At 52.6% G+C, this 19,963-nt stretch overlaps 2 protein-coding genes across 3 annotated transcripts; both read right to left on the reverse strand.

The window, feature by feature from the left end:
- Positions 1–5,607: 5,607 nt before the first annotated feature.
- Positions 5,608–7,374, reverse strand: EPO (erythropoietin). Its single transcript, XM_069486555.1, has 5 exons — positions 7,362–7,374; positions 6,666–6,814; positions 6,346–6,432; positions 5,923–6,102; positions 5,608–5,763 (listed from the first exon to the last, which is right to left on the reverse strand). Exons 1-5 carry the CDS (start codon positions 7,372–7,374, stop codon positions 5,608–5,610), a joined length of 585 nt encoding a protein of 194 aa, XP_069342656.1.
- Positions 7,375–17,218: 9,844 nt separating this feature from the next.
- POP7 (POP7 homolog, ribonuclease P/MRP subunit) lies at positions 17,219–18,750 on the reverse strand. Of its 2 annotated transcripts, none has more exons than XM_069485971.1 (2): positions 18,546–18,750; positions 17,219–18,297 (listed from the first exon to the last, which is right to left on the reverse strand). In XM_069485971.1, the coding sequence occupies exon 2, from the start codon at positions 18,285–18,287 to the stop codon at positions 17,865–17,867; it is 423 nt and encodes a 140-aa protein (XP_069342072.1). In that variant the 5' UTR covers positions 18,288–18,297; positions 18,546–18,750; the 3' UTR covers positions 17,219–17,864. The 2 variants fall into 2 exon arrangements, with proteins under 2 accessions (XP_069342072.1, XP_069342073.1); XM_069485972.1 differs by having other exon boundaries at positions 18,696–18,719.
- Positions 18,751–19,963: the final 1,213 nt, after the last annotated feature.

The following is a 19,963-nucleotide window of genomic DNA, read 5'->3' on the forward strand; positions in this document are numbered from 1 at the left end:
ATCGAAATCAAAGGAACTAAAAGAGAGCAAGAAAAGAGAAAGTCAGAGGCTCAATCCACGAAGTCTTAACATCAACCTCAAAGAGTTTAAAAAGAGAGAACAAAGGAAAAGAAAATTATTTTTAAAAAAGAAAAACACACAAGAAAATAGCCCAGAACTGAAATACACAAGTCTCTAGATTAAAAGGCATCTAATATGACGAATGTAAAGAGACCCGTGGAAGGCACGTCACGAAATTTCAGAATACCAGGGGTGAAGAGAAGATCTGAAACACTTTCTGGCGCGAAAAAACAGGTCACATACTAAGGATCAGGAATCAGCATGGCATCGGACTTTTCAATAGCAACCATGGATTCTAAAAGGCAGCGGACAGAACATTGTCTATAGAATTCCAACGGAAAATCATTTCAAACTTAAAATTCTATAGCTGGCAACAGTGGCAAAGCCAACTGCAAGGTCAAATAGAGGAAGGACTGGAAATGCCATTGGCAAAGAGGTGAAAAGGACAAGTCACAGAGGGAAAGATGCAGCCAGTAAACATTTGAAAAGGTGTTCTGCTTCACCAGTAATGAGGGAAATGCTGATCAAAACTGCGACTGTCACAGTGACAAAAATTTAAAAGATTGATAGCGTGGAGTGTTGGACAGGATGCAGGTAAACGTAGTGATGATAAGACTGTGTGGTGGTGGAAACTCCGCAGAAGGCATTTGACAATGACTGTTAAACTGGCAGATGTGCATATCTTTGACCTAACATTTCCTTTCTAGAACTCTTCTTATAGAAATACATGCACATTTGCCCAAATATGGATGTACCTTAAAGATGTTAATTGTAGGATTGCTTACAATAGGAAAAAAAAATCATCGTGATTAATACTTATCAGTAGATGTGTGATTGGATCGTATTAAGAAATATTATTATAGGCCGGGCAAAGTGGCTTATGCCTATAATCTCAGCACTTTGGGAGGCCAAGGCGGGAGGATGGTTTGAAGCCAGGATTTCAAGACCAGCCTGGACAATACAGCAAGATCCTGTCTCTACAAAAAAATTTTAAAATTAGCTTGACATAGCGGCACATGCCTGTAGTCTCAGGTACTTGAGAGGCTGAGGTAGGGGGTTCACCTGAGCCCAGGAGTTCAAAGTTACAGTGAGTTATAATTGTGCCACTGGATTTTCCAGTCTGGGTGTCAGAGTAAGACCCTGTCTCTGAAAAAAAAAAGGAAAAAAAAAGAAAAAGAAATATTACTATGCAGGCATTAAATGGAATGGTGTCCTCAAAAAATTAAAGATAAAATTACCATTTGATTCAGTAATTCTACTTCTGTGTATCAATATATACTCAAAAGAATTGAAAGCAGAATCTTGGACAGATATTTGTACACCCAAGATCACAGCAGTATCATTCACAACAGCCAAAAGGTAGAAGCAGCCCAAGAGTCCGTCAACAGAGGATGGATAAACACAACGTGGTACATACACAGTGGAATATTATTCAGCCTTAAAAAGGAAGGGCATTCTGACACATGCTACAACATGGAGGACATTAGGCTGAGGTGGGAGGATCACTTGAAGCCAGGAGTTTGAGACCAGTCTGGGCAACATAGCGAGACCCCTATCTCTACAAAAAAATTAAAAATTTGGCTGGGTGTGTGGTGGTGCACATCTGTAGTCTCAACTACTCGGGAGGCTGAGGTGGGAGGTTTGCTTGAGCCCAGGAGTCCGAGGTTACAGTGGGCTATGATCACACCACTGCACTCCAGCCTGGATGTCAGAGCAAGACCCTGACTCAAGAAAAGAAAAGACTGCATTTAGCTACCTCTACTCCAACATCAATCCCCTGCTGTGGGGAGACAGTAGACTGAGCAGTTCTAGTAGAATCCTAGGCACCCTGTGAGCCGGGGCCAGATGGGTGCATGTGGTCAGCCTGATGTCATGCTCTGGCCCAAGGACAGGATTCCAGCCAGAGAGTACCCAAGGGTGAGAGGCTGGAGTTACAATGGAGACCTGGGGCTGACTTGGCCCCTAGTGCAGGGGACTTGGGGGGATGGGAGGGTGGTAGGCACCTCTGCCTACCCAGTGGGAAGTGGGAGCCCAAGGCAGGGAATGGAGTGGGATGGAGTTGGCAGCAGGAGGTGGACAGGTCTAACAGTTTGCTGACCACAGCTGTTTTGTCCTCTCTGTCCCCTCTCCTCTCCTTGGTGATCTTGTGCTTCCAATAGAAGAGGGACCCTATTCGGAGAGCCTGGCTTCTGGTCCTGACCTTCCTCTCAGTGTCTCATGACCTAGGCAAGGCCCATAATCTCTCTGGGCCTCAGTTTTCTCCTCTGCAAAACGGGGATCCTCTACCGTCCTGCCTTACAGGGTTAGGAGAGCAAATGATAGCGTGCCTGGGAAAGCACCTTGTAAATCGCAAAGCTCTCTACAAACAGAAGGCATCCCTGTTGAACAACTGTGTAACGCCCTGACTCAGGACAGGGCTGTGCTGGCTCCTGTCCCTGCCAGAAAGTCAGGAGAGCTGGCTTGGTTACTTCCTGGCAGAACTTGATTCCCCATCTGACAAATGGGGATAATACCTCTTGCTGTCCTGCTTCGTGGAGTTACGGTGAGAATCACAGCAGCTCATGTATGTGATGTTAATTATAATCATAGCACAGAAGAAAGTTCACACTCCTGACCTGCACTTGAAGAGCCTCTGAAATCTGGCAACACCCTCCTTGCGTATCTATGGCTGTCAGCAGGGACTCTGGGCCTTAACTACTGTCGCTCTTGCCTTCCTGGGCCTCTCAGCATTGCACATCTTAGCACTCAGTCATATACCAAGTTGACTGTGTCTAAATTAATGTGCTTCTGTCTTTTTTCCCCCGGGAGACTGCCCACTCTTAGAGGACACTGGGCTATGAGTATCATTTCGTGTTTCCTAGCACTCAGTACAAAGACTTGGCACACAGTGGGCATCTCATAAATGTGGAATAAATCATTTCTGTTGTAAATGTTCCTAACATACTTGCCCATCACATCCATCCCAGAGTAGTCATATAGTTCAGATTCAATAACTGCTATTTAAAAAAAAGAAACAAAACTGAAAGCAGTAAGAAGTCTGAAGAGAAGTTGAGGAATAAGCTTAGTGGCCCTGCATCCTGGGGTCGAGGGGTGGGGGGAGAGAAGAGCCAATTAATCAATTATGGGATGTCTGAGCCTTAGGCAACAAATCAGGCTAAGAGGTGGACAAGGCTTTGGGGTTATGAGTCCTAAATCTCGTGTTCAGGCCCTAGCTCTGTCCTTTGTTAGCTGAATCCCTTGGGCTTAAGAACTAGTCTGTTAGCGCCAATTTCACCAGCTTAAAAGGAATATTCCTCCCTTACTGACGTACAACTATAGGGCAAGAATGAGATGTCATCTGTGGAAACCAACATACAAATTTGAATTGAAAAGTAGGAAGTCAGAGCCCTAAGGATTCTGGTGTTTCTCTGACAGTTCCTAATACTACCTGAAGAGGGCACTATAGCCCAGGAGCAGGGTTGGCCAGAGCGAAAATTCTCTTTTGGGTCCTCCCCTTTGCGAACTCCTCCCACTGCAGTTCCACTCCCCTCACCACCATCCCCAGCTAGCAAATACCTTCCACCCCTCCAACCTGCCAGTAATTTTTCCCGCCACAGATTGCAAAACATTCTCTCACTTTTGCATACGTGCAGGGGCATAGGCTGACTTCTCTGTGTTTTATGATACAAGCAGAAAGACTGGGTGCCACCTGTGGGATAATGGCCAGAACTGGGGTCCTGATACAATTTTTTTTTTTTTTTTTTTTTTTTTTTTTTTGAGACAAGGTCTTGCTCTGTGGCCCAGACTGGAGTGCAGCAGCATCATCACAGCTCACGGCAACCTCAAACTCCTGGGCTCAGGCAATTCGCCTACCTCAGCCTCCTGAATAGCCAAGACTACAGGCGCACGCCACCACACCTGCCTAATTTTTTTTCTATTTTTGTAGAGACAGGGTCTTGCTCTTGCTCAGGCTGGTCTTGAACTCCTGGCCTCAAGTGATCCTCCCACCTCAGCCCCCCAGAGTGCTGGGATTATAGGCGTGAGCCACCACACCCTGTCCAACTCAGTTTTGTGACATCTTTTGCTGTCCTGGCTGGTCCCTTCCAGGTGAAACATTATTTCCAAGAAGGAATCTGAAGTCATTGTCAGAGTAAAGGGTAAAATTAGAAGTAGGAGCCAAGAGTGGAGGTGGAGTTCCTTTGTTTTGCATCCCCCACCCCAGGGGAGTAGGGAGCAGGTAGGGATTAAGTGGAAGGAATTAGCAGAGGAGGGAAGTGGTGGGTGGGGGAATTGGGGATCCCTGTGCTCTTGGCTTTGGGCAAGTTACTTTGCTTCTTCCTCTGTGCAATGGGAATGACAGCAGTAACTCTTTCACGGGGTTGTGTGATGAATAAAATGAGGTCATATGAGTGAACCACCAAGAGTGGCATTTGTTCCAGAGCAAGTGAAAGTGGCTCCTACCGCACCTCTGTCTACCATCCTTTCTGTGAGTTTTGGTGGGGGGTGGACATTCATGGTGACAGTCCCCAGGCAAGGAAAGGGATGGCTGGACTTAGAGGCAGTGTGTGTACTGAGGTGGGAGGCTGATTCTGGGAATGTGGCTTGAGCTGGCTGGAGGGACCACAAAGTAGAGGCCAGAAATGACAAGGGTCCAGTAGCCAGGGTTGGCAGCTACCACCAGCCCCCAAAAGGGCCCCTCCTCCTGGCTTCTGCTTCCTTGATGGCACCTTTGGCTCACTAAAGGCTCGTCCTGGGCAGGGCTGGCAGCTGCATAGTGAGGAACAGCCTTGAATGGGGCCGCCTTATTGACCGGTGTGGGCAGAGCTTGTGGCCTCAGGCCCGGTCAGGTCAGGAGGTCATAAAGGCTGTGTGAGGCAGCACGTAGGGCCCAACTCCCCCCCCCGGCCACCTTCTGGTTTTCCAGACCTGCTGCTCTGCTGCCAGGATGGGGGCAGAGCCAGGGAAGGAGGGGGGCTCCAGGGAAAACAGAAAAGCCAAGAGCCATATTGGTGGTTTCAGTTCTTGCCAGTGAGATTGAAAAATACACAAGACTCGGACCCATGAGAGCCAGAGGTCAGCCCCCATCCCATCTTCACGGCTCCCACCGCCCCCACTGTCCAGTGGGACCCTGCTGTCATGACAGTCCCCATGGGACTTGGAGAATTTACAGCTTGCCTCCTAAATTCTCCAATTTGTCCTCCTGCCCCTGATGATAGGTACAAAAAGAGGTACTGGCCTCCAAAGCTGTCCTGGCATCCCATCCTGCAGGGCACCAAGTGAGTTTAGGTGTCTCCCCAGCGTGGTTCTGTCCCTGAGTTTAAAGCTGATCTCTGAATTCTTCCTGCTTTGGGGCCTCAGGCTGGCCCTATGACATCCTTCGATCTCAGAGTTGAGCCCTGAACAGTTCCTTTGGCCCCTGAGATGTCACTGCTGGCACTGGAGTGTCCGTGGGACAGGCTGGCGTTGAGCTGATGGCCCCTCCATGGGGGTTGGGAGTGGTGGGAGAAGGCGTGGCACAGGCAGTGGTGGTGAGTGAGGTGGTGGACGTGACCAGAAGGGGGCACCCGGTCACCTGTCCCCTCTCCTGCAGGCCTCCCCCGTGTACAACTTCAGCTTTCCCCGGAGGAAATTGGAGTAGATTCGGAAAAGTTTGCACAAAGTGTCTACAGTGAACGTTCGGAGTGGAGCAGCCGAGGCTGCGACTGGAGGGGAGATGGCGTCCTTCTGCCAAGGGGAGAACAGGAAGTTACTGCAGTGCTGGGGACCCCAGAGAGAAGCATTATTAGGGACAGAATGGGGAAGTAAGGAGAGCCCCAGTATTCCTTCACAGGACCCTTCTCTGTGTCTTACAAAGGGCACAAGGAAGTGTCCACTGCGGCTCACCTGGGCTCCCAGCGCCCGAAGCAGGGAGGTGAGGCTGCGCAGGCCACTGATGGCTCTGTCCAGGTGCAGCTGCAGGGTCTCTGATGGCTGGGAGGAGTTGGCCAACAGGGCCTGGCCCCTCAGGACGGCTTCTGAGAGCAGGGCCAGGCCCTGCCAGACTTCTACGGCCTGCTGCCCGACCTGCAGGGAATGGAGACATGGAGTCAGCTGGCCCAGGCCGTCCCCTCCCCCCATCAGCAGCCCCAGGAACCAAGCTAAGCAAACAGAAAGTAGGCAGTAAGGTTTGTTGAATGAATAAACGAACAAATGAATGAGCATATTCCATACAGCCCTCATCTCTGCTGCTCCATTTCTTCTCTGTCTCTGTCTTTCTCCCTTCCACCCAAATGAGACTCCCCAAGAGGAAGGAAAACATGAACTCACCTCCATCCTCTTCCAGGCATAGAAGTTAACTTTGGTGTCTGGGACGGTGATATTCTCGCTCAAGTTGCAGCCTTCAGCACAGCCCATCTGAAATGCACGCGGGGAGTCAGGCCCCTCCCCACAGGGCTCTGGTTCCTGGACCACCGGCCATAGGACGCCCCTTACCTAGCTTCCAGGTATACTTTGGGAGCTAGCACCTGTATCATCCTGGGAGGATCCAACTTCCCACCTCCACCCCAAACCCGGTTCCTGGATCTTGGAGGGAAACCCTGGAGCCCTGCAAGTGAATTCAGTGGAGAATGCTGGGGAGGAGGACTCACCGTGACATTCTCTGCCTCCTTGGCTTCCAGGATGTACCTCTCCAGCACTCGGCCGTCACAGATGAGGCTGAGGCGTTGGGGGGCACCCAGCACTGGGAGGCCCAGAGAAAGCAGCAGCAAGGACGGCAGAAGCAGCCGGGCAGGACATCCTAGAAGAGAGCCACGCTGAGTGTGAGGCCAGGAGGGGAGGAAAGGGCTTGGTTTGTAGTGACACGTTCACTCATCCTGCGCCTCTGCCCCCAGCTCGTCCCTTCTGACCCCAGCCTTGCCAGCGCTCAGCTGCCGCAGCCCTCATTCAACCCCGCGGCCTGTGCGCACCCCACCCCCAGCTACCGGCGTCCACTTCTCCGACCAAACTTCAACCCTGGTGTGACACAGGCTTCCCCTCTCCAGGTCCCGCTTGTTGCTCTAGGACTCAGGTATCAGCTTATCAGCTTCCCACCCACAGAGCGGCGCCTCTTCTCCCCGAACCCCCAAACCTTGTCCCCGTCTCCAGGTCAGGTTTTTGCCATCCACAGGGACTCCCCAAGCCCGGCCGGCACCTGGAGACTGCCCCACCGCCCTCCCCCTTCCGGGGTCCTTGGCAAGTCGCGGGTCCTTGAACCCGGTCACCTCCCGGCCAATAGCCCCAGCGCTAAATCCCTCCTCAAACAGGGGCCCGGGCCGGCGGGAGCTCCGCAGCCCGCGGGTACTCACCGCGCACCCCCATCTCCGCGCCTCGCCCGGCCTCTCAGCGACCAGGGGCTCGGCCGGCGACCACGCCGGGAGCCCTCATCCCGGGAAGCTCGGCGGGGCACAGCCGCGCCGGCCTGAAGGAGGGCGCCGCTGTCCAGGGGGCGCGGGCACGTCGTGGCCGCCGAGCCCGGGGTCGGAGGAGAGCCGGCGCGGTGGCCCTGGCCAGGGTCCGGGAGTCCGGCGCGGCGCAGCAACCGGCCGGGGTTGGCTCGGGGACTGCGGCTGCAGCCGGGGGTCGGGGCTGTTATCAGCATGTGTGCGTGCGCGGGTGGGGGTGGGGGTGAGACTGTGTGCGTGAGGGGTCGCCGGGGGTAGGGGCCACCCGGGGTCAGAGTAGGGGGCAGGACGCCTGGGTCGGGGGCTCGCCAGGGCGGGAGAAGGGCTGCTGCGGGCGCTCGCGGGGCACCGGGCTGTCCCGGCCCCCGGGGCTCTGGGAGGGGAGCGAAGCCGGGTGCGCACCCGCGGGACGGGCGGACTGCCGGCGGCGCCGGGAGAGGAGCACCGTCGGGGAAAGGCTGGGGACCCGACACCTCTCCTGGGGATGTCCGGTCTTGGGCAGGGGCTCAGAGGTGCCTGGGCCCTGGGTTCCCGCGAAATAGCTGGGTCTGGAAGCCGGAAGCTGCTGGCTGGAGCAACTCTGTTGGTTGGTTGCCTGCCTTCTCACAATCCCAGAACGTGTTCTAGAAACCAGTGTTGTTTGTGTTGGGCACGGGGACAAAGGGAACAAGAAATTTGAGGTTCTTTTTTCTCTACTCCTCACTTTCTAGGACCCTGAAAATTCAGAAACTTACCTTTTAGGGCACAAAGCACACGTCCCACTGTGCGGGACACACATGCACTTTGACATCTGGGTTTTCTTGACCTGTAGTATAGGTTAACCTGTGTGGCAAAATTCTTAAGAACCCTGAAATAGAGCTAACGCCAAGAGTGATGGGAGTTGGGACTTACAGCTAAGCTTTTGTGGCTTCTAGGAGCCCTGAGGCGGAGGGGCAAGCTCCCCAGAGCAGGAGTCCAAGGCTAGCTGGCCTCGCAAACCTTAGAAAGTGGCTTGGGTGCCCTCACCTGTCCAATGGGTGTGATGAAAGTACCAGCCTCGCTTCACTCAGGTTTCATGAAAGACAGGAAAGTCCTACACACACTGCCTACTTAGTCTCATAATATTAGAAATATTTATTTATTATTAATTAATTTAGAGATGGGGTCTTGTTATGTTGCGCAGGCTGAAGTTCAGTGGCTGTCTACAGGCACAATCCCACTACTGCTCAGCACAGGAATTTTAGCTCGCTCTGTTTCTGACCTGGGCTAGTCCACCCCTCCTTAGGCAACCCGCTAGTTCCCTGCCCCTGAGAGGTCACCATACTGATGCCACATTTAGTGTGGACACCTGACAGGCATAGAGTACTACAGCCCAGAACTCCTGGGCTCAAGTGATCCTCCCGCATCAGCATCCTGAGTAGCTGGGACTACAGGCACGTGCCACCACTCCTGGAGATGTTAGAGATATTTTATTTGTGTATTCACTGCCTCTTTTGTGCAAGAGTAGAGCAGAGATAAGATAGGTACCCCGGGCAGTATGTTAAGAACTGGAGTGTGCAGATCTGAGCTGTAAGAGCTTGGAAGAGGGAGAGCTCACTTCTAGCTGGGGGAAATCAAGGAGGATTTGGTGGAGGAGGTGGCAATGAGCTCAGCCTTGACCAGGGCTGGAGGGGGTGGGGGTTGTCAATGGGAAGAGATGTGAGGTGGGTGGAGGAGGATGGGGTGGGGCAGTGGAGAAGGGAGAGGTGGGAGATGAGGCCAGAGTGCTGGTTGGGGAGGCGTCAGGTTGGGAAGGGCCTTGAATGCCACTCTGAAGAATCTGGATTTTGTCTGGAAAGAGTGGGAAACCTTCACTCATTCATTCAAGAGATACTTAGGGAATGCCCATTCTTGGCCAGGGACCTAGGGATAGAGCAGCATATGCCACAGATAAGAATGCCTGCCCTGGGGGAGCTGACAGTCTAGTGGGGAGGCCACAATGAACACAAAGGTAGAGAATCTCATGGCTGCAAGGACTAAGGAGAAAAGGTGGAAGGGGGCCCAGCAGCTGCGGTTTTAGGTAAGGGAGTTGGAGACTCTGGGCTGATATAGGTGAGGGAGGGAGAGAGGAGGGGGTGGGGAGAGCATGATCAAAGAGGGGTCTGGAGAAATGGAAGGGTGCAGGGTGGGAGACAGGCGGGTGTGCTTCTGCCTGGAAGTGACAGGGGCCTGGGTCCCTGGGATCCTGCCCACCTTGAGCCTGCTCCCGGCCCTCCCCAAACCTGCCACTGGGGCTCCCAGCTCAGAGCCTGGGTCTACTTCCTTCCCAGAACCCAGCTGTGGGACATGAACACGCACACTCACGTCCACACATGTCTGCACGTGCATTCTGTCCCGACCCACCCTCCTCCCCAGGCTCTGCTCTCCCGGGCCCCTGACTCCTGTGTCACTGCCCTGACCTAACCATGGAGAGGGGGCCAGGGACAGATGGCGGGGTGGGGTGGACACAGCCAGAGGAGAAGGAGGAGCCTTTTGGGCTATGGGACCTGCCCCTCCCAGCCTCACATAGCTCAGCAGAGGTCCTTAGGCCCCTGCCTGCCAGAGGGGAGGGACATGGGCCAGGAGCACCAGCCTCTGGATGCTGGAGCCTGCAGGGACAGGCAGTGGCTGCCTTGTCCCCTGGGGCTTTTGGAGAGAAAGCTCTGATTGCAGCGTGGGAGGGAAGATAGGTGGCAGGATCTTGGTCTACTACGGGCCTCGTCCAGAGCCATAGTAATCCTGCTGACGGGTCAGAAGCCGGTTTGGGGTTTGGCTTCAGCCCAGATGCTCTTGGATCCCGCCAGTAGGATCCATTCATCTGTCTGTAAGGACAGGAAGAAAACAGGACACTACCTGGGGCCCTCCCTTCGATGCCCACCATCCCTCCCCCCCACCAGTTCCCCTCCATATTCTTGCTGGTATTTCTCTGGCACGGTGTGAGCCAGGCCCAGGACTGTGGCACAGCCCCCTCACTGACCCCTCCAGTTGACCCCTAGCCCTGCCACTTGATTAACTTTCTGGTGAGTAGCCTCGTTCGTGTCACTCCTCTGGGCCTGCAGTGGTTCCCCATTGCCTCAGAACTGTGGCCCTCACTTTCCAGCCTGTTCTCCCACTGTGTTCTCTCCCATTCCCTCCATCACAGGAGCACAGTGAGATGGTTTGCGGCTTCCCCAACTTTGCTCACCCCATGCCTTCCACCTGGACCACCCTCCCACACTGTCTCCTCCTTTTCTTCAGAGCCCAAACCCAAGCATTACCTCCTCCATGCAGACTTCCCTGATCCCCCAGCAGGAAATTGTCCCCTTCTCCTGCACTGCCGTCATTTAGGCCACTCACTGGCAGGGCCAGCAGGGACAGCTGTCAAACCTGAGCACTGCACAACTCCAGGGGGCATACATGAAGACTGATGGCTTTGGGAGGCTGAGGCAGGAGGATCACTTGATGTCAGGAGTTTGGGATGAGCCTGAGCAAGAGCAAGACCCCAACTCTACAAAAAATAGAAAAAAAATTAGCCGGGTGTGGTGGCACGTGCCTGTAGTCCCAGCTACTTGGGAGGCTGAGGCAGGAGGATCACTTGAGCCCAGGAGTTTGAGGTTGCAGTGAGCTATGATGGTGCCACTGTACTCTGGCCCAGGAGACAGAGACAGACTCTGTCAAAAAATAATTTAAAAAAGACTCTGAGGCCGGGCGCGGTGGCTCATGCCTGTAATCCTAGCACTCTGGGAGGCCGAGGCGGGTGGATCATTTGAGCTCAGGAGTTCGAGACCAGCCTGAGCAAGAGCGAGACCTCGTCTCTACTAAAAATAGAAAGAAATTATCTGGCCAACTAAAAATATATAGAGAAAAAAATTAGCCAGGCATGGTGGCACATGCCTATAGTCCCAGCTGCTTGGGAGGTTGAGGCAGGAGGATCGCTTAATCCCAGGAGTTTGAGGTTGCTGTGAGCTAGGCGGACGCCATGGCACTCACTCTAGCCCGGGCAACAAAGCGAGACTCTGTCCCCCCCCCCAAAAAAGATTCTGATGGGAATGTGGGAATGGAACTCTCTGGAGTCATGCAGCTCCAGTGCCCTTGTACTCAGAAAACAGAGCAAAGGACCATGTGTGGAAGGTCTCATACCTCATACACCTTTGTGCCCACCAAGCACCCAGCACGTTGCCTGTGTGGGCATCGCCCACGTGCGGATTGCGTTATGTGGTCCCTCCACTCCAGGCTCCTCGGCCAGAGAACAGGAGGCCTGGAGATGGGAGAGAGCCACAGCGGGCCCACCCAGGTCCCTGGGACCCTGGGGCCCTCGAGGCCTCCATCTGCTCCCTGAACAGGCCACTGAAGCAGGGTATGAAAAGGAGCTGTGATGACAGGATGGCGGGGGTGGAGACAGGCTCTGTTCCACAGATTCCTCCTGGCAGCCAATGGAGATTGGAAATCCAAGGAGAAGAAAATTTACAGCCCCCCTGAGCTGTCCCAGACCCCCAGGCAGCACGGAGCCCCAGCTGCCTGGAGGCGGGCCGGGGGTGGGGGGGCTCTGGGCCTTTCGTCCTGCTCCTTTCCAAGCAGTGGCTTCTTGGCTCGGCTCGGGAGTTCAGCCAGCGGCCCAGAGGACCTTCTGTGCTGGGAAGTGAGGTGGCCGGGGGCCTTTGTAGGGGGAACTTCCTGGCCCTTGGGGAACTAGGAAGGAAGCAAGAATGCTGGAGAACTAAAGGAAAGTCCTTTGCCAAGGTCAGCTTGGAGAAATTGAGGCAAAGGCTGCTTTCCTGGTCATAAAGGAGTTGACAGAACCAGACATCCAGGTTTCTGTTCTCAGCCAACACCTCTGTGGCCCAGTGGCCTCAAAAGGTTGTCTGGTGTTACTAGAGTGCTTGGATTGATGGCCTGAGTTCTGCCACTGACTTGCCAGGTATCTGACTTGGACATGGACTTGGACTTTTTTCTGCAGAATGAGGATGCTGAAAACGTCAGTAATTTCTTCCTGGGGTTGTGGTGGGATTATACTAATATAACGCCTGGCACACGGTAATCAATAAATGTTGGCCATTATTATGCTATTCTCGATTATCTCTTCTATTTGTGTTTTCTCTGCAGACCTGGAGACCTCAGCCTTCCTCCAGCATCCTCCACTGTTTCCTCTTGAGAGCCAGGACAGATCCACAGCACTGTATCTCTGGTATTGTGGCTGCCCCTACCGTGCAACTCACTGGAAAAGGGTCATCAAAACAGTGGGGTGGACATAGGTGTCTGTGGGTGTCTGTATTGACTGCACTTAGGAGAGACTGCACCTGAACACAGCTGAGTGAAATGGCATCGCGGCAGGAGTTGGATGTGGGGAAGAGGCAAGCATCAAGCCAGACTTAAACTTGATTGGTTCATTCAGATCTGCGGGCCCATCAGCGATTTCTTGCCCCATCAATGTGGGTCTCTTCCTAGGGAGGCCAGAAGAAGCCCCAGTGACCTTGGCCTGACCTTAGATAGGGCCACCCTCCTTAGTTGCTTATCTCTTGAATTCTCCAAAGTCTTGAGTCCTTGAAGGAGCGTTCCCAGAACACCAAAGACATCCACCTCAAGCTCCAGAACCACTTCCCCCGGTCAGATTTCTGTGAAAAGTATCAGACCACATCCTAGCATCTCTAGCCAGCAAGTATCACTGAGTATTCCTTCTTTTTTTTTGTAGAGATGGGGTCTTGCTATGTTGCCCAGGTTGGTCTCAAACTTCTGTCTTCAAGCTATCTTCCCACCTCCCAAAATGCTGAGATTACGGGTGTGAGCCATCACACCTGGCCTCACTGAGTATTCCTAAGCTTTATCCTATATCAGAAGAAAACAGAACTGATAAATTAATCAGAGTAGCTTTCCCCTGTCCAAGCAAAAATAAAATCAGAAAATCCTAACTTGAAAAAAAAAAAAAACCTATTGGCAACATAAATGAGAAGCATTTTTCTTTCCCATGTAAGGCCTTTGCAGGTGTGCAGTTGTGAATGCAAAAGTTTCGTTTTGTTGACACTGGATGGGACTCAGTGACTTTTGAAGGATTTTGCATGCAATCCTTCTACTGGGCAGCCCTCTAGGCTATTCCTACCTAGAGGAGTATAGGCCAAGGGAAGTTTATAGCAGCCTGAGACATATGCATCAACATCCAAATTTAGCAAATATGTTCACAAATTGTTCATGGTTCACTGAGAACTAACAAATTATAAGAATTTGCTGCTTGATCCCGTAGGCATCCCCCGATCTGTAGGTAAGTGAGCCCTTTGGCTCATGTCTTAAATAGCTCATGAGACAGCAAACAACTTTAGTTCTGAAAGAAAGGTTATTTTTCTTGCAGCAAACAAGAGTCATAGACTCTGAGTTGGAAGGGATCCAGGAGGTCCTGCTAGCATACTTTCAGCGACAAGACATTTGGTGTTTCTCAAGGGAGCAGACGCTTGTTAAGGAGGACACAGCAAGCTGTTCCCCATGCGTACCCATTCATGTATCTACTCACCCATTCATCAGATATTTGTTATTGGATTAGGCAATAAAATCACTTCTTGAGGTTGTCGCATCAGTTTTCTAACTAACTCCCTAATCACTGCATCTAGAGAACAAAGGATCAATCAGGAACAGGCTTTGTGAAAAATTAACTTTTTCTTATCACAAAAACAATAACGCGATCACTGAAAAACTAGAAAAAAGAGCTGAACCCAAACACATAAATTACAAAGCACCCCTAATGCCATTAGGGAAATGGGGCCTTAAGTGGACATTTTCACAGACGTCTTTCTTGGTGGGGTGACCTTTGCCTCATCCCAACTCTCTGTGCAGTTGGACACCTGTTCCCTAAGGAGTGATATCTGACACATGCTTGTCCAACCTCTTGAGAGGTTCGAGGGTTTGTGGAACACACCATTCTTCCCCCGACTCCTGACTGAGCACCAAGACCTCACCTGGGACAAAGTGCTGGGCCTTCCTAGGAGAGTCCTCAGCTCATCTGAACCACTTAATGTGTCCTGAGAGTCCATCCTTTTCCCTGCTAGGAGAGCCACAGTTAAAAGCCTGGCAGAATAACCTGGACTAATGAGTTAAACATACACAAAATCACATTCCTTCCCTTCTCCCCATTCCTATTACGAAGTCTTAAAACCATTTCTTAGCAAAATGGCTTCACACTAAATAATAGTAGCCCGAGGCCAGATGTGGTGACTCACATCTGTGACCCAAGGCAAGAGGATCTCTTGAGGCCAGGAGTTCGAAACCAGCCTGAGCAAGAGCGAGACCCCATCTCTACTGAAAAATAAAAAGAAATTAGCTGGACAACTAAAATATATAGAAAAAATTAGCCGGGCATGGTGGCACATGCCTGTAGTCCCAGCTACTCGGGAGGCTGAGGCAGAAGGATTGCTTAAGCCCAGAAGCTGGAGGTTGCTGTGAGCTAGGCTGACGCCACGGCACTCTAGCCAGGGTGACAGAACGGGACTCTGCTTAAAAAAAAAAAAAATAGAAAAATTAGCCGGGTGTGAAGGCATGCACCTGTAGTCCCAGCTACTCAGGAGGCTGAGGCAGGAGGATCACTGGAGCCCAGCAGTTTGAGGTTGCTGTGAGCTAGGATGATGCCACTGTATGCTAGCCTGGATGACAGAGTGAGACCCTGTCTCAAAGAAAAAGTAGTAGCCCTTACTATTTATTAAGCTCTTACTATTGCTAGGACGATTGCAAACACTACACAAATTACTTGTCTTTTTAAACCTATTTGCTCCCCATTCGGCTTTACAGGACCCACAGTTTATACCTCTCCTGGCAGGCAGGGTGCCTAACACAGATCCTGACAACTAGTGGAGGCTCAATAAATGCTATGGATGATAAGCCATGTCTACACTCTTCTCCAAGACAAGCATTTGCATTCTGGCCTCTGGGGATCTGTTCTGAAGTTAGAGGTCATTTCCCATTCATGTGGGCTCTGCAACTGTTGAGCAAAAAGGAGGGAGGGGCACTGCATTTGGACACGCCTTCTGTCCCCAACCCTCTCCCATTTTCCAAAGCTTTGATGGAAGTCACTTCGGAGGGCCAGTAAAGGGAGGGGAACAGAGGTGGGAGCCTCCCTACAGAGAGTACTGGATTTGGGGTTCCCTGCCCCACCCACCCACCATGCACGGACTCCAATAGATACAGGAGCCTTGCTCACACCTCCTACCTGCCCCCACACACTAAACAGTGAGCCCCTAGATCCTTGCTCCTTTCAGTGATAACGTCTAGGGTCTGTTTCTGCAGAACTGCCACTGAGGGAAGCCCCACTGGCAAGCAGTGAGAAAACATGGAGTAGAAACAACAACTAGGCTGGAAGAGGGAGCTGCCAAAACAAACCAAACGCAAAAGGGCTGCCTGCCACCACCTCAGCTGGGCCAAGGCCAGGGACGCAGAGACAAGAGCACATACGTGCAAGGAGACACAGTTCCATCCAGCTGCCTGCAGGCTCTCCACTCCACTACTCAGGGGCTCCCAGACAAGGGAGCTTTGCAGTCAAGGCTGATGGGGGGAGTGTGGCCCAATAGAAATGTCAGCGGCCTTGTCTCCCCCGTGCCTCCTGTTTTCTGGCCACCTGGAGTCCCTCCAGTCTCAGAACACACCCTAGCTATTCATGAACCCCCTTTGATCTCTCTGCCAAATATACCCTCTCCCCTTTTCTGCCTGGAAAACTCTTATTCACCCTTCAACACCCAGGTCAAAGGGGAAACTATTTTGGACCCCACCAGGAAGTTAGCCCTTTCCATCTCCACATTTCCATTGCACCCCACTCTTCTTACATAACGCATCTTACTCGTTCACAAACACTTATGTTTGTCCACCTTCCCAATTAGGTGGTGAGTTCCTTGAAGGTAGGTGCCATTTCATACAGACAAGCCAGAGGAAGTGATCTGAGAAATCAGGAGCCTGATTTTCAGACCTCCAAACCAAACTACCTTCACAAGAACTAAAGTAAAATCCTGTTACTAACCCTTACATCAGAGGCTTTCAAACTCTTGTGACTGCCAATAAAAAACATAATTTATGTCCTAACTAGTATGCATGTGTATACACACATATCTAACTGAAAAAGCCTCAATAAACATTACAATTTAAGTTGCACTTTTTATTTGTTACTTGTTTTAATTTTTTTCTTTTTGGTAGAGACAGGGGTCTCACTCTTGGTCAGGCTGGTCTCGAACTCCTGAGCTCAAGCAATCCACCCACCTCCCGCCTCAGCCTCCCAGAGTGCTAGATAACAGGCGTGAGCCACTGTGCCCTGCCTGGCCTACATGCTTTTTTAAAATAATTGCTGTGACACAGTAAATTGATCTCAAGGCCCACAGATGGGTGGGTCACTACTCACTTCAATAAACATTGCCTTAGGCAGGCGTGGTGCTGGTTCATGCCCGTAATCCCAGCACCTTGGGAGGCTGAGGCAGGAGGATCACTTGACCACAAGAGTCTGAGACTCGCCTGGGCAACAAGCAAATGATGGCTCCACTACATTCTAGCCGGGGTGACAGAGTTAGACCCCATCTCAAAATAACACAAAATAAAACATTGCTTTAGATGGCTCTAAGTGTGATAAGTGTGAAAAACCAGGACTTCTCAAAAATATTTAAAAAATTATTTATTACCTGTGTGCCAGTAATTAATTATTCAGGGTGGGGCTTCCCTTTCCCACTGGAGCAGCCCAATCAGAAAAAGTCTGAAGGGCTCTGGACCACAGCTGCCTGGGAGCCAGCTGAGTCCTGCAGGATCAGAAATTACATGAAGCACCTTCTCAGTCCCCACCACAGAGCCTGACACAAGGGAGGCCACGAAGTCCTAGTTTGCTTCCTTCATCCTTAAACCCTCACCTCTCCCATGTCTGGGACCATCACCAAGGAGCCTGATGCATCCTGAGCGCCATGGCTGCATCTCAGCACGTGAGAGTATACCCTTATCTGCCCAGCCTCTCTGAGATGAAAAATTTTCAAGCAAACACTGGGATTGTCGGGTTTCTGCACTGTACTAAACAGTCTGTCTTATGTTACACACTGTTCGTAGTATGATCTATGCTTTCTATGGAGGAAGGAACACTTGGGTTCTCCTTCTGTACCTAGGTACCTGTAAAATTTCCAGCTCTAGGTACATACAGAATTTACACAGACAAGAGGCAGTGGCAGTGGGGTGGCAGGAAACTAACACAACTTGGCACTTTTTATTGTACAGGACAAGTACAGAACACACAGACTCAGGAAGACGCACTGTTTGGGCCTAACTAGAGACAACTGCCCCCTCCCTCAGTGCACAGTCCTTTGGGCTGTGAGGGAGTAGCCTTTCCTTAACATGGCTGTGATGGGAGGTCCATGACAGTACTCAGCATGAGGAGAGCCACATCTGTGCCTAGATGAGTGGGGAGAGGGGATAAGCGGACCAGCTTCATTTCAATTACTTGGGAGTGACCCTGAAGACTCGGATGTGGATAGCTGAGTTGTTGCGGATTCGGGTCAATGGCTCCCGTGTATCAGTCTCTGGTTCCAGCTCATCAACAAGCTCCACAGTGGAGGTATTGGCAGCCACCTGCAAGGACCCGAAGCTGCCTGCCTGCAGCTGCAGGGCAATGTTGATGGCACGGTTGATGGCCAGGCCCAAGCCATGAATGTAGATCTCAGTGCATGCGTTCTGACCCCGCGCGCCTCCGTCTAGCAGCTTCTGGCATCGGGCCAGTTGAGCCTTAAAGTCAGTCTTCATGTTGACATAAATGTCATTGGGCCTCCGGGGCAGGCGGTGGGGAAGCCGTTTCCTAAGGGTGTACTCCACCGGGTCCAGCTCAGCCTCGACGGCCCCGCGGAGCTCTCGGTTTTCTGCCATGCTGTGTACCCTGGCACGGGAAAGGGATGAGATCAGATGGGTCACACGCGACTTTGCATCCTTTCCTACCGCGCTTCCTGTACAAAGGGTGAGCCCGGGAGAGGACGCACTCTACGTCCGTCTTCCCTTCCAGCCTCTCAGCTCCCTGCCACTCACCTCAAGCATCCGCACCTCCCCGCCCCAGTTCTTATTCACTCATCACTTTGCCCCAGCCTCACGCCCCTCCACCGCCCCCTTCCGCGGCTTTCGCGCGCCTACTTTCTCCGTTCCACCGTGCCCTGCAGGAGCGCGCGGCCCGCTCCCCGCCAGGCCACTCAAGTGCTCGCCGGCCGGCCCAAGTAGAGGGTGCTGCCCGCGACCTCTAGTCCCAGCGAAGCGAAAAAAAGGAAAGGAGCATCAAATAGGCACCCCTGATCGCGGTAGCCCTGCCGGCGCCGGGCTCTGGAAAAGACAGCACAGTGCGCACGCGCGCCCGTCCCCCACGGCCAGGCCCGCGAGATCCACAAATCGCCTTCCCGGCCTCCGTTCTCCCCGCCCCTTTCCTGAGCGCTCCCGCTCCCGCGCGAGGCGTTTGAGTAACGCGAGGCTTCCAGCCGGGAGGGGATCTACCACGTGTACGCTTCGGGGGCGCGGCGGGGGCAGGGGGAGGGCACCAAGTCCGAGCGGGGAGGAGCTAGAAGGGGAAGGTCGGCTTCTGTAGGCCAGTCCAAGTTCCTGGCGCGCGGAAAGGGAGAGACCGGGGGCGAAGGCTATTCTAGGGACGTGGAGGACTGGGGAGTGGGGGTCCGACGTCTTCCCGGAGAGCTGAGCAGGGAGCGGGGCGAGTTCAGCAGACCGTGATCGGGAAGGGGCCTGAAGGGCGAGTCTGGACTCCCGGGTCCGTCGCAGTTCTGGTCAGAAGCGTGGGCATAGATGGCAGAGTTGACCTACGGCTCAAGGTCGCTGTTGCTCAAGGGCAGAGGGGGGGATTTAGCGACAAGGTCGGGTTCCCACCTCGCAGGAGGACAGCGCCCCAGGACGCCCCTGCAGTTCACGGAAACCCAACCCTCTCCGGTGTCTCTGCCGGGGACTCAGGCTAAGAGCCAGCTTTCATGGCTGCCCCGGGGCACGCTGACCCACCCACGCCCCTCAACCATCTCCCACAAAGTCTGCCGCAGCTGCCGGACTCGGGAGCCGTGGCTTGTCGCCCCCTGGCGGGCAAGACTGGGTGGCAGCGCGCGGTTCGTGGCTCCCAAGGCCGGTGAGGAGAGGAGCTCTCTGCCTAGATTTATTTGTGTAGCTTCTGGAGAGTTCCCTTCGGAAATGAGTTAGACTCGCACTAGGGACGTTGAACTACTGCTCTCCGCTGCAGCTTCCTCATCACTCAAATGAGAATGCTAATTCCTGTCTTGCAAATGTGTTGTGAAACCCCTCTAATCCTGTAGATTGTAAACCTACACAAGTGCGTTGGCATATTTATGCCCCCCAGACCCTTTCCAGTCGCCTAGGGCGGAGTCTGACCCCATTCGACCGAAGTTTGGAAAGAGGTCGGATTCCTGAGAACGTCCCTCCCCGCATCATTTAAATCCTGCGGTTCTAGCCTTTACCTTCAGATTCTTTCATTAACCACAAGCTTGGGGTTTATGTTGAATTGGAAGATTCTAGATACCAAAGACATCAATTCTCCCCAAATTGAT

Source organism: Eulemur rufifrons, chromosome 14, assembly GCF_041146395.1.
Source record: "Eulemur rufifrons isolate Redbay chromosome 14, OSU_ERuf_1, whole genome shotgun sequence".
NCBI lineage: Eukaryota > Metazoa > Chordata > Mammalia > Primates > Lemuridae > Eulemur > Eulemur rufifrons.